This window comes from Trematomus bernacchii, unplaced genomic scaffold (genome assembly GCF_902827165.1).
Source record: "Trematomus bernacchii unplaced genomic scaffold, fTreBer1.1, whole genome shotgun sequence".
NCBI classification, from domain to species: Eukaryota; Metazoa; Chordata; class Actinopteri; order Perciformes; family Nototheniidae; genus Trematomus; species Trematomus bernacchii.
Genome location: NW_022987625.1, coordinates 461,305 through 476,241, shown reverse-complemented (window position 1 = coordinate 476,241; position 14,937 = coordinate 461,305). Strand labels below are relative to the sequence as shown.

General features: G+C 42.3%; 1 protein-coding gene across 1 annotated transcript in view; it reads left to right on the top strand.

Annotated features, from left to right (window-relative positions):
• LOC117484399 (zinc finger CCCH domain-containing protein 18-like) overlaps window positions 1-14,937 on the top strand; it is a 38,486-nt gene that overhangs the window by 18,515 nt on the left and 5,034 nt on the right. The window contains 6 exon segments of the mRNA XM_034132859.1: window positions 1,124-1,249; window positions 3,246-3,338; window positions 3,681-3,959; window positions 12,430-12,540; window positions 14,322-14,330; window positions 14,446-14,651. Of these exon segments, the coding sequence (XP_033988750.1) occupies window positions 1,124-1,249; window positions 3,246-3,338; window positions 3,681-3,959; window positions 12,430-12,540; window positions 14,322-14,330; window positions 14,446-14,651 (824 nt within the window).

The following is a 14,937-nucleotide window of genomic DNA, read 5'->3' as shown; positions in this document are numbered from 1 at the left end:
TTTCCATGATATTCTAATTTATTGAGATGTACCTGTATCTACCATCAGCAATGAAGCAACTTGTAAACACTTTGGCACACAGTGAAGAACAGTTGAACATGTGGGTTGCTCCATGCTAAATGTATCTTTTCTTTCAATCAAGATTATCCTTTGTTATGGGCTTAAACTAAATGTATTTGTTTTTCTTTGTTTAAAATCATTTATTACTGGCTATTGCTTTTTATTAGATAATACTGGAGATGGTCAGGAAAAATGGTGGGGGGGGCTATGTTTTAGGTGGAGCTGGTCAGCCATTTTGCCACGGCCATGCACAAGAACCCTTTTGTTTATATTTTGACAACCATAGCTTTAGCAAATGGATTTAATGGATAACACCAATTTACATACTTTATTAATTGTAAATATAATCACCATGGACCATGGAGGTGTTTACCATATTTGATTGCAAATCCATTCAATGATTGATAACAAATTTCAAAATCAATAGGCATCATCTTTTTGGCACAATGAATGTCTGTACAAAATCTTAATACAATCCAACTAGTAGCTGTTGAGATGTTTAATCCTGGACCAAAGTGGTCATCGTAACAGTCAATTAGAAGCAGCAGAGTTTAAAATATCCTGACTTTTAGTGCGGCATTATTATTCTTGTCATGTTTGGAGGCTACAGTACGTCACCTTTTTTTGTTGGCTGAAGTGGCTCCAAATGATTGTCCATGGCATGCAAGAGTTTGCTATGAGTCGAGGTTTGATTAATGTAACCTGCAGCCTTAGTGAATGAAGTGCCAGTAACAGCACAGTACAAAACAAACCTTACAAAAAATAAACAACGCTGCTGACTGTTTTAAAGCCATTTTCTTGATATGTAACTTTAGCTAAACGATCTAATAATAGATAACATAATGTAACTGTGTTACCTGTGGTCGAAAGTTAATTTCACATTTATAGGTCAATGATCTAAAGGCTATAACTATATTTATTAATCAACAACATGTTTTTGTCATTGTATACTAAATCTTAAAATGCTCAAAGGCCTAGTGTGTGTTTGCCACTTACTTGTGTAGAGTTTGCGATCTGTTTAAGGAGCACCTCATGTATCTTATGGGTGCTTTGTTTGTTGCAGGTCTTCGTCTCACTCTTCCTCCTACACAGGCTCTGGGTCATCTCGTTCCCGGAGCCGCTCTTCCTCGTTCAGCTCCTACTCCAGCCACTCGTCCCAGCGCAGCTCCTTCAGTGGCAGCCGCTCCAGGTACACATCAGTCTGTGGGTCTCTGTGTATCATAGTACACCTAGCTGTTGGATTTGCAAAAACAAAGCCACGCAGTCTTCCCCTACTGCTCCTTTACTTGCAGACATGTTTATACACAGTGTTTTACACAAAGCCCACTCTGCATAAATCCAGTTCTCACAGTAGCATGAGTGAGACTTTTCACTATGGGATGGGCCTCCCTCCGTATTCCTCAGAAGCATCAATCTGATTAAGCCAATCCTGATTGGGTGGTGATTGTGATGTAATCGACCCACCAGCTTGTGCTTCAACGCAGCATTGTACAAGATAAGCACCTATTTGTTTCCGCCCAGCACCAAGGGCTGTGGTGAGTTATCTCACTTATGCTACTATGAGAACCAGCGTTACACAACTAAAGTTATCATTCATAGCATAGGGGCCAGTCTGACCCAGTGCTGGAAATGTAGTATTAGTGGCCGAGTCTGTGATCCCAGACTATAAAACAGTTTGAGTGTTGCTCTGAAGAGAGTCAAGGTGTTTGAAAGATTATGTGCAAGCTTTTTAAGGGTAGGGGTGGTCCTTTGTGCCATGTCCATTTTCGAATTCATTTATTTTAAGCTCCAACCACCGGAATTTGTTATGATAGTCAACTCTCCTGGTGAATTTTATTCAAATTCCAACAACATGTACCCCTCCCTCATCAACCTTGAAGTTTAGCCTCAGTAGGGTGGTCCTTAAAATTGAAAGTCGGAAAGTCTAAGCTCCAACCCCCAGAATTCATTCTATTAGTCAAGAAAACTTTTTTTGTGAATTTTTTCTTGACTAATAGAATGAATTCTGGGGGTTGGAGCTTAGACTTTCCGACTTTCAATTTTAAGGACCACCCTAATGTGCAAGGGTGATGCGTGATTACCCAACGCAGACATCACGATCACCAGTCAATCAGGATTTGCACAATGAGATTGATGCTTCGGAGGAATATGCAGGGAGGCGCCACTTAGTGAGACATCCGGGAATGTTGAAGTTAAATAGATAATATAGATAAACACCTTCTTAATCAAGTTAATACAAATCTTAACCTCTTTAAACAATAGTGTTGGCCACGTGTTGGACTTACAGTTATTTCAACTAACAGGATGTAAGATTTATTAGCAATACATTGGTAAACATTCGGAATGTTTTGACTATTTGCTTATTTGCAATGTACTTATATTTCCTAGAGCTTATCATTAAGACTGCAAGCAAACAAAGCTAGCCTGGCTTTGTCTAAGCTTTATAATAAAATGCCTACCAGCAAATGAGCATGTTGTATCTTGATTTGATACCTTTAAGCTCTTTTTTATCTATTTGTATTTGTTGAAATGACTACCCACAGATAATTTTCCAAAGCCTCTGAGATGACAAAGGGTTTGGTAGTAATCCAAATAAGGTTTAGGTTCAGTAAATAAGTGATTGTAAACCTGTAGTGTCCATATTAAGAGAGAGATCCTGTTGGGCTTTGGAGTTTGTGCTAGGTGGATGTTGCCACTAGGGATGCCAGAAACTGACCATGATCAAATTCGAAAATCGGACAGCCCTGGCGAATATTAATCAATTATTAATACTATTACTATTATTAGCATTAGTCTATATTTTGGTTGAAACTAAGCCAGGAAAAAAAAGTAAAACATAAATAATAATAAAAAAATATATAAATAAAATCGAATTTTAAAAATAATTTTCGATTATGGAGACTGTAACGAATATTCGAAAAATCGAATAATCGCTGGCATCCCTAGTTGCCACCTTCAGACAGAGCTAGTCTACAATGTGAGATCCATTTGAAAGTGATTTTGCACATTGCTTAGCTATCTATCCAACTAACTAACAAACTAACATTGCTTTTCTTTAATTGTTCAGCTCGCACTTGAAAATGTAAATGCATCAACATAATGCAATAGATGAAAGCAATTATAGTCATGTTATTCTTGAAATGAAACTGCATATCAATATGTCATGACTACTTTACTGCTTACAGGTCTCGATCATTCTCCACCTCCCCGTCACCGAGTCCAGCCGCACAGAGGAACGCTAAGAACAAAGCCGACCCCCCCCCTGCGTTAGCCAAAGGGTAACTCTTCAGCACCTTCATCCATTTAAGCCATTGTCCACCAGGAGTATATTATTTGCTTCTATCTTTGTTTCTCCTTAAGTACACATTCTAGGGTTCAATTTGTTAGTGTTTGTAAATAATGTTATTATTTCATGTGATTTATTGTCATAACAAGGCAGAATAAAGTCTGTAGTTGTAGCTTTCTCCATCATTGCATTGCATCATGCTTTCTTATTTGTGTTAATGATTTGTTCATCATTAGCTAAAGCATTGCATGTGCTCTGCTGACATGCTAGTTTGTAGCACATGCCTATCGATCACTGTCTGCATGCTTGAAAAAGTGCCTTTTACATCCCTAAGCATGCCGCTGAAGCCGGGTGCCATGCCCCCTCCTCGCAGGGATAAGCCCACCATGAAGAAGGCTCCCAGTCCTCCTCCACCTGGTGGACCGCAGGGCAGGCCTTCCAAACCCCTGCCCGAGGGAGGGAAGCCTCCAACCAATCCCCGGGAGACAGGGGGAGCAGGAGGCGCGGCAGGCAGCGGTGGAGTAGGGAGACCCCCTCCTCCAAGGGAACCTGGAAAGCCTCCAAACCCGAGGGAAGAGAGGCGAAAAGAACGTCAGCAACATCCTCCACGAAGGTAAGTGCCTCACCATAAGGCTATTTCAGGTTATAATACGAATTAAAGTTGCATCAGCAATAAACACACCGCTGCCCCACATGTGTCAGCAGCGGGCTTGTTACGACAACTGGACACTACAAAAAAGGAGTACATTACTCCGTGCAGTAGAGGGCCTAATATTTCCGTCTTCAAGTTTGTTTAGCTAGGACTTTGACTCAATATTTTTGTGGGGATGATGTCAGGCCTGGATTCCTATTGATCAGGCAGTTGGAAGAAGATGGGAGAATGTACGCTCAAGTTTCAACAACAAGCTGTTTCCGGGCGAAGAACGCTACCCCACGGTCGAGGCTTTAAAACCAAATGGCTTCACAATTTTTCCTCCTGCACGTCTTTAGACAATACCTTAAAGATGGCTCTGATAACTTTGTTAAGTTCGATAGTTGCTGTTTCCTTTTGCCTGTAAGTGTTGCTCTGAATCATGCTCAGTATTGACGTGTGAATGTCCACCGGCATGACCAGTTTGGTCCAGATTGGACAACGTTAGTTAAGGTACAGCCACTTCCTATTTATTTTTTATGATTTCTTGAAAGCTTATCAACTTTTTATTAAGCATGTCTTACAGTTTAAAGTTTGACACATGTAAAATGGAGCGTTGTCCTAAGACCTATCCTTTAACTATTGTTATCTATATATGTATCTTAACTACTAGCGTAACATTGGTCTTAGGGTTATTCCGACCAACATATACACCGATCAGCCATAACATTATGACCACTGACAGGTGAGGTGAATAACATTGATTATCTGGTTACAATGGCACCTGTCAGTGGGTGGGATATGTGAGACAGCGAGTGAACACTTTGTCTTCAAAGCTCATGTGTTGGAAGCAGGAAAAATGTGAAAGCGTTGTGAGGGACTTTGACAAGGGCTAAATTGTGATGACTATACAACTGGGTCAGAGCATCTCCAAAACTGCAGCTCTTGTGGAGTGTTCCCGGTCTGCAGTGGTCAGTACCTACCGAAAGTGGTCCAAGGAAGGAAAACCGGTGAATCAGGGTCATGTGCGACCAAGGCTCCTTGATGGGCGTGGAGAGCGAAGGCTGGCCCGTGTGGTCCGACCCAACAGAAGAGCTACTGTAGCTCAAATTGCTGAAACAGTTAATGCTGGTTCTGTTAGAAAGCTGTCCGAACACTAGGGATGGGTACCGAGCCCCGGTATTAAACGGGCCCCGGGGTTGTATTATTAAAGACCGTGGTACCGTTAAGCTCCGACGTTATCGGTCTTTTTATCGGTACTGGAGACATCTAAAAAATATGTCATGTGTATTATTGCTACACAAACATTATATTGCAGTTTTAGTGTCGCCAACTCCGTTTCTAATACGCAAAAAGACTGCAAAATGCGTCATTTTTTGTATTTTCGATCTCTCCAATCCAGGCGAGAGATCTCTCTCCCCCGCCTGTGTGCGAGGGGGCGGGGCAGTTTACACACACGCAGCTGCTACATGCAGCAACACACACACACGGAGGAGATGGCGGAGAGAACGCCTCCGAGGTGTGGTTAAACTTTACCCGTCTCGCTCGTTGCCTAAAGTGCAATAAGAGTTTAGCATGTAAGGGCGGTAACACGAGCAATTTGTCTAAACATTTAGCAAAAGTGCACCACGTTCAGACGGAGAAATGCACCGGGTTCGACTGTCTCTCTAGTAGCTCTGTAGCCCCATCCACGAGTAACGTTTCCACGTCAGGTATATTATGTATGCTAGCAGCAACACACGGAGCTAACTCAATGATACAAACATGGGTTAATGATTAGAGGGAACTGAGTTATTTAGTTTGTTAAAGTTTCAGCCATTCTGTTCACAGTTCTGTCATCAGATTATTTAATATGATTTGTTAAAACGTTGTTGTTTCTGTTGATGTAAAATATTATGTATTTCATTTAAATAAAAAGCAATGTTAGTTTTGTTCACAATTTGTTAATTTTCATTTAATTGTTTATTTGAATAGGGACAATGCACATTAATGAACACTTTAGACAAATAATGCTTCAAGTGTAAATATGCCGGATTTTAGCTTTGAGCTAATTTCCATCCGTAGTCCCTGACATACAACATATAGTTAGTTTACCTCATTTTTCTCTCCAAAAGAACCGATAAGAGTACCGTTAAAAGACCGGACCGATAAGCGGTATCGATAAAAGTAGTAGTACCGTTAAAACCTTAACGATACCCATCCCTACCGAACACACAGTGCATCGCAGTACGTGTGTATGGGGCTGTGTAGCTGCAGACCGGTCAGGGGGCCCATGCTGACCCCTGTCCACCGCCCAAATAACCTACAATGGGCACGAGAGCATCAGAACTGGACCGCGGAGCAATGGAAGAAGGTGGCCTGGTCTGATGAATTACGTCATGTGTGTATGGTTGGGTGTGTGTGCGTCGCTCTCCTGGGAAAGACTCAGTGGCCGTTTCTCAATCGCGAGGATATTGGCTTCCAAGCCAATATTTCAAGGATGCTACGTCATCAAGTGGCGCAGCAGGACCGTTCCAATGTCCAGCATACTTGGAATTCCACCGAGGCCGCGTCCTTGGTTTGGGGGAAATTTCGAGGCTGCACATGGGTAGACTTTGCGTCCTTAAAGTCCCCACAATGCTTTGCGCACGGACCAATTTCCCCAAATCTGTGGTGGAAAATGTAAGGCGGGGCCTCTCATATGACGCACACCTGCACACTTGCTAGCCTGTTCCACTCTTCGTTTTCCGAATGCCAGGAAGGATTCTTGCCTAGCTTCTGAAGGAAGTGACTCGGAAGACATGTGCTACCAAGCAAGCGCACTCGCGATTGAGAAACGGCCCGTCAGTAGGGGCTTGGACTGGGAGCCGTAGGGTCGCTGGTTCAAGTCCCTGAACAGACCTAAATATGGAGTGTGGATTGCTACTTGGAGAGGTCCCAGTTCACCTCCTGGGCCCTCCAATTCTATCTATCTATAGATAGAAAATTCAATCACGTTAATCACAAAAATGTATTAATTATGATTTTAGTTTTGTTTAATAAACTAGTATTTGTGGTGTTGTAATAAAGAAATGCATGACTAACTGGTAAGAACTTTTTCACTTTATTATCTTTACTTTACTATATTTATTGTGTATCACTGCTTTGTTTTTTAGATTTCTTAATTATTGGCATGAATTTCGTAACATTCTGTGATTCCCCGCTGTATATTGTGCGCTACACATGCACTTGTATGATAGCAGTGTTTCCCCTAGGTTTACTGCCTTGGCTGCTCGGGTACAACACGGGGGTGCCCGGAATTTTATTTTTTTATTTTTTTTGGAGCAGAGAGGAGCTGTGGATTATTGTTATTATCGTACAGTAACAAAGTAGTTGTACATTAAAAAGTAATAAAGTACAGTGTTATACTGTACTGTATTACTTCTGTATTCCCTTCTTATCATGTAGCCTACACTTCTTCCTTTCATTGATACATTTAAATCACCTGACTACAGCATATAACATACCTGCTGCAACCCTGTTCTGCTTCTCTCTGCCTCATCCTCTATTGCTGGAGGCAGCTCCACCTCATCTGATCTCTGATATGAAAGCAATCGTGTTATGATCATATTGAGCTATTGGTGTGAGTCTAACATTAAACAAGCAGTCTGCTTGTCATACATTGCTGACCATACATTTTAAGAGGCAATTTGTTGAGTCACTGCCGCTAAATGCCGGTAGCATCAAGCTAGCAAATCCTGCATTAGCCTCACATCAACAGGTGCAAGAACATCCAATTATCCTGAGCTAATTTACTGAATAAACCAACTCACATCTCCTGTCTTTTTTTTCACCCGACTCATTAGACTATTCTTCTGCTGGCGTTTCATTGTTGTTTTCTGTCAAATTCAATACTGTAGTTCAAAACCGCGGTACCTGCTCACCATCTGTGAGCTATTTTTAGAATGCGCACGCTACGTTCGTTGTCGCGTTCGCGCGCGTCCACCTGGGCAGGCTGTGTGTGTCCTTCTCCTCCGTGACGATAACGGCTTGAGGTTAAAAAATAATAATAAACGAATTTGAAACTGGGGGGGGGGGACACAAACGGGCAGACAGCAAAGCTCGGGGCAATAATGCAGATTTGTTTGACTTTTTTTACACTTTGTTGTTCTCCTCCTTTCCTCCGCTCTTGTCTCTGATTGTGAGTGTGTGCATTCGTGTGTGTGTGTGTGGGGGGGGGGGGGGGGGAGCGGAGCGGAGCCCCGCCCTTCAGAAACACAGCGGAGGGAGAATGTGATAACGCAAAGCAGTGGACACTGAAACATGCACATACATTGGATAAATAACATAGGCGTTTATTTAATAAAGAGCACATGTTCAATGTGAAAAGTGACCGTAGATAGATTACTTCAGTTGCAATTTGGTGCTATATATATATATATATATATATATATATATATATTTTTTTTTAATTAAAAAAAAATGAACAAAAAAAAAAAAACACCTTGAATTTCAGGCGGGGCTCCGTTGGCAGGGCGCAGCGCCCCGCCAAGACAATGGTAGGGGAAACACTGGATAGTATTCTTGGTGGCGTTTTCTGCAAACTCTATCTGCTCCTGCAGGGCTGACCCTGTCTGCTGTCTCCTGTGCAAAGCGAAGGGGTGCAGAACATTTGTCATAGATCAAGTGTTCGGATACGCCACGGCAGTGATGGTTCTGGCTGATGCCCAGTGGTCTCCAGTCAGTGCAGTACATGTAGCTAGTACCACTTTTCTTTTCTTTTCTTTTCTTTTTCATTGCCATGCAATTCCTGGTAAACATTTGCGCAGGAAGTTGGGGTCGGAACATGGTATTGTGATTCATTTGTGTTTATTTATTTTTTTATGTGTTCAAGTTTCCAGATTATTCCCGAGTGTTAAGGCATTGCAGTGACAGCCCTAGTGCAGACTCAAATTCTGTCTCTCCTGGAAATAAAAATGCTACTGTCCCATCCATGGTGATCTGTTTTAGACAAAACTGTTTGAGGCATTCTTAATTCTTATGGCAAACCAGTTAATAGAAAAACAACCCTTTTTTGTTGGCAGCCGACTCTGTCGAGTTGTAAGTAACTCGACTAGAATAAACATCTTCAGTGTTGGAGGATTTTCTCCTGGAGCGCTATGTGCGCCATAGCTGTCTGTAGTAGGTTGGCTTAGAAAGGCTCTTGAAGGTGGCTCGCTGCTCTGATTGTGAGCATCACAGCATTGTCATCATCTCTATATGACCAAAAGTTTTATGATTTGTTTGATATTGCAAAACCTTTTACATAAGAGCACACAATCGTTTATCTAGCCACTTACTTTTTACTTTAAGAGGCAGCTTGATAAGAAAATGGTCTGAGAGATTTATTGTGTCTTTGTCCCGTCCGATTAAAAACCTTGTTAGAATGTCTTTAAAAAAAAGTTTTGTGATCAGAGTGAAAACTGTTATGATGCTTTGCTATGCGGTTCAGGGGTAGTGTTTGGGAGTGGGAGAAGGTTGACCTTCCTACATGTTTGTTTCCCAGATGACATTTGTAAGGAAGTATGTAGTCAGTGGATTGCTTTGTTAAGATACATTTGCAATAAGCAGAACTGGATTTCCCAACCCGTTCAGATTTGCATAGTTGATTCTGTGTTTGTGTATGGTATAAAAGGATACTACAGGTGTATCCCTGTTGTGCATTTTGGGGGAAGACCAAAGAGATTGGTATGTGTGTGGGAGTGGGTGGATAGCCCGGGGAAAAGATAAGTACAAACGCATACATATGGGTGACAGCGAGAAACCACAGACAAAGAGGAAGAGCAGTTAAAGGGCAGGAAAGAACAGTAAGGATGTGTGCGGCTGTTTTCTGTCTCACCACGGAAACTGCCCTGACAAACCAGTTCCAACACCTATTGGTTATTCTGTTTATAAACCACGTCCTTCTGATTGACATGTATATTATATCTATATTAGGGCTGTCAGTCGATTAAAATATTTAATCGCGATTAATCGCATGATTGTCCATAGTTAATCGCAAATTAATCGCACATTTTTTATCTGTTCTAAATGTACCTTAGAGGGATATTTTTCAAGTTTTTAATACTCTTATCAACATGAGTGGACTTATATGTTTGTTTTTTATCTTTTGAACAATGACAAATATTCTTATGAATATTAAACACAACAACCTCTGAACATTACAAATATTCGCTTCAATTCAACCTGGAACCTCTCTCATACAATAATGTGGTGTGTGTGTCGTGTGGTGTGGTGTGTGTGTGTGTGTGTGTGTGTGTGTGTGTGTGTGTGTGTGTGTGTGTGTGTGTGTGTGTGTGTGTGTGTGTGTGTGTGTGTGTGTGTGTGTGTGTGTGTGTGTGTGTGTGTGTGTGTGTGTGTGTGTGTGTGTGTGTGTGTGTGTGTGTGTGTGTGTGTGTGTGTGTGTGTGTGTGTGTGTGTGTGTGTGTGTGTGTGTGTGTGTGTGTGTGTGTGTGTGTGTGTGTGTGTGTGTGTGTGTGTGTGTGTGTGTGTGTGTGTGTGTGTGTGTGTGTGTGTGTGTGTGTGTGTGTGTGTGTGTGTGTGTGTGTGTGTGTGTGTGTGTGTGTGTGTGTGTGTTCGTTGGAGCTATGTGCAGCTCGAGGCATATGCTCGAACGGGAGCTGCCTGGACGCTGCAATCATGTTGTGCGCACTATCCGTGCTGAGTGTGCTGACTTTTCGTGCAATGTCCCACTGTCTGGCTACCTGCATAAAGTCAAGTGCTCAGCGCAGTTGTCGGCAAAATGTCACTCCTCTGTTTTCATTGAAACAGCTCCTTATATCCGTTAGCGCAGCTAGCTAGCACCAGATGCTAACAACAACAACACGTAAGGTGTGCTTCGCTCGCGCCACACATACACACACCCTCCCGGTCCTCCCGATGGCCAGTCCAGGCCTGCCGGTGAGCGTGGAAGTGTGGTCTGCCACAAGCGGGCGGCAGGAGCGGGGCTGTCAGCATCAGCTTGTAGATGGTATTTTAAACTCGATGCGCTCTGAAACTACGGGGCGGCCGAGGACAACACATACGTTAATCGCGTTAAAATAATTAGTGGCGTTAAAAAAAATGTGCGTTATTAACGCGTTAACTTGACAGCCCTAATATATATATATTTATATATTGAATACCTGTTACTGGCCTGAGAAGTGGGATGGAGTATCATTATGAAGATATTTGAAGTGTCTTCCTGTCTTTTGAGTGGTTCCCAGTATGATACTCTGGGTGTTTCTCAATCTCGAGTACGCTTGCTTGGTAGCACATGTCTTCCGAGCGTCTTGCTTCAGAAGCGAGGCAAGAATACTTCCTGGCATTCAGAAAACAAAGAGTGGAACAGGCTAGCAAGTGGGCAGGTGTGCGTCATATGAGAGGCCCCGCCTTACATCTTCCGCCACAGATTTGGGGAAATTGGTCTGTGCGCAAAGCATTGTGGGGATTTGAAGACCGCGGAGTCTACTCATGTGCAGCCTCGATATTTCTCCAAACGGAGTACGCCGGGCTCGGTAGATTTCCAAGTATGCTGGAGATTGGAACAGTACTTCGGCGGCACTCGATGACGTAGTATGCTTGAAATAGTGGCTCTGAAGCAGCTTTACTCGCGATTGAGAAACACCCCCAGTCTACCTACTCAATGTGCATGTACTACAAAGTACTTCCCACTAAATGGAGTCATATTTTACTAGCGGACTGTTAACCCTAAAGTATACTCAAGCAAGATGGCCGGTTATATGTTATGGCACCCAGCAGCGGGTCCGTCACATCTCTGAAACAAATAGGCATTATTTGGATAAACTGATCAGATATTGGGAATCTAAATGGTTATTCTCCTGCCTAAAATGATATGAAATATGGATATACTAAGGTTATATCTACGGACTGGATGAAAGTCATGGATGCTTGATATACTAACATAAATCACAATTTTCTGTGTTTAAACACTAGCAACAACCGATGTGCCTGTTGTGTGCTGTTTTACCTTTACACTAACACTGTAACCGCTGGACAGTGTCAGAATGTTGAAATGGAAACACACATTGTTGAAATTTACTTTCCATAGGTTTTCCAGTGGTTTAGCCATGTTATTATTAAATGATAGAGGATAAAAGTTGTCCGTTTATTTTCTCAAGTTCTACAAATGAATGTTAACTTGGAACACTAATAACTTCACTGACAGCAAACAACCTCTGTTAAAAACATCCACGCTCTTCTATATGACCACAGTGGTTTGGGACTAATATTCCTTTTTGGGAATGACCTTAGTGTTTCAGATGTTTCTGACCGAGAGTAGCAGGGACCTGAGTGTGGCTGATTGAGTTATTTCCTTTTATTTGTAAAGACATTTGGTATCAAAACCTTCTGATATGTGTAATCATATCTGAACAAAGAGATGGGTAGTAGACCCTGGTTTTGATTTTATAAGAACTACTTGCCGGGTTCTCACTTCAGTGTCTGTCTCTTCCAGGCGAACTGTGAGTGGAAGTGTTAGTGGAAGAAGTTATTCTGGTTCTAGCTCCAGATCCAGATCATCCTCCAACTCCCTATCTCGCTCACGCTCCGGATCCAGAAAATCCAGGTACTCGCCGTTAACACCGTTATGTCATCAAAACAGCAGTTTGCGAGAAAAAACCCCTCCTTTTTATAGAGAGATGTTGATGACCATTTATTGCGTCTATGTGTGCATTTATTCTGATCCTTCCACCGCAGCGGTTTGTCTGTCGGCCAAATGGGAGTTTTTCCATCCCATTCTTATGAATGGGAAATCTCAGAAATGCCTTGAGAATGAACTGATTTTGGTGATCAAAGGTCAGGGTCACTGTGACCTCACATTTGTCCCATACTCATAATCCTTAAACCACATGAACAAATTGGAAGGATTTCTTCAAATTTGGCACAAATTCCAACTTGGACATGGATAAACTAATTAGAATTTGGAGGGGTGTAAATGGCAAGGTGACTGTGACCTCACAAAACACCTTTTGGCCACATCATAAGAATACATAGGCTACTAATGGCAGTTTCAACTTTAGCATCAACTTGACTGGTTGGTGGTGGAATACAACGGTGAGATGGTATTTGACCTGTAAAGCATTTTATTTGCAGAACAGCTTTGATTGATATTCGTTAATAATGCCAAATGGCACACATACTAAGACATTGTTGCTGGATACAATTATGAATCTATGGAGTATAATGTACTTACACATTTGACTCTTTAAAGGTGGGGTAGGTAATTATGGAGAAACCGGCTCGAGTGCGCTAGAATTTGAAAATACACAACCGGAAAAAATCTGCCACTTCCTTACAGAGCCCCTCCTCCAACACACACGAACGCGCACATGACCAATGAGGGCACGAGATAAGTTTGTGCACAGATGGAAGGCTGACAGGCAGGTAGGCCATCCAGTTATTTTAGCCGGGCCGGCTCAAATGATTGGTCGTGCTTTTTACAGCGCTACCGCTTCCACAGATGACATTTTTTTATGTATTCATTGTCAAAGCATTTAATGTATTCATTGCTATCGGGATGTTAAGAGCATTCCATGGAATATAACAAAAAGTGTTTCTGAAATAAATTACATACCCCATCTTTAAGCCAGCAAGAGACAGGAACTCCAACCAACTGCAGCATTGAACTCGATGTTAACTGAAACAAGAAATATCTGAAGTAAAGCAGAAAGCGGCATATTGGTGATGAGAGACTAACCGGAGCAGCTGACGATGTTGCCAAGCAACGGTAAACATTGTTACAGTAGTTGACATACTACTGGTGAGACTTCAAATCTCACCCCCACACAGTTCCAAGGGAAGAATAGACAACCCATGTTGAACTGTACCCACAAACATGTTCACATCCAGAATCCCCTTCTGCTTTGGTTTTTCTTTTCACTGCAAAGCATTTATGCAGCAAGTCAGTCTTTATTCTCTTTACATATGGGATCATGTGAGGCAGTGCATTCAGACACAATATACTCAATTATATGTGTGTGTGTGATGGTCTCATGCTGTCGTGCACTCCTCAACAAAACAGCTACTGCAATGAATATTTACTTAATGATATTGGCATTGGGAGCAATGCAATATAACGGTTTCAGGCACGTAGTCCACATTTCTTGCAAAATGTTTTAGTTGCACTATAATTGGCTGCTTTTAGGCTTTGCTTCCAACTAAATTGTAGTTTTTTTCTGGTTTCATTATTGTGAAGGCAGTCACTGTCAGTCTTCAATCCAAATATGAAAATATAAAGGTATTTGAAATGTAAATATAATGGGTTTTAGTGATTACACGGTGTAATATGGATGTATTGTGTTTTTCCCTCTTGCTTTCATGTGCCGTCTCTGTTGGGAAACCCTCCAGGAAATCCAGGTATGATATTTGTTATTCAGGGTGTGTGTGTGTAGACATGTGCGCATGTTGTGCAGTGTACACAGTGTACCCTGAGAAGCAGCAGTTCAGTCTGGATGTTGTGTCTCTCCCTCAGATCTCTGAGTGTGAGCAGCGTGTCCTCCGTGTCCTCGGCTTCGTCCAGCAGCAGCTCGGTGCGCAGCGCAGACTCAGACGACATGTATGCTGACCTGGCCAGCCCCGTGTCCTCCGCCAGCTCCCGCTCCCCCACCACCAATCACCCCCGCAAGGAGCGAGTGCCGGTGCGGGACCGGCCTCCACAAGGCAGAGACAAGATCAGGGGTGAGTGCTGCAGGGCGGAGGGATAGGCTGCTACAAAAGCACAACATAAGGATCATACATTTTAGAATGGGTCGCTACTCAAAGAATGGACAAGTGTGGAATGAGAAAGCAGCTGAAATCAGTCGGTGAATGAAAACACGTTCTACAAACTCTGCTGCAGAGGCATTACAGTTCATATTTTACACTTATTCTTCAAAATGTATGTTTTGCATGCTATAATTAAATTAAAAGTACCACAGTTGTGATTTTAAGACGGATATCACCATCCTTTCACACATCTTTACAC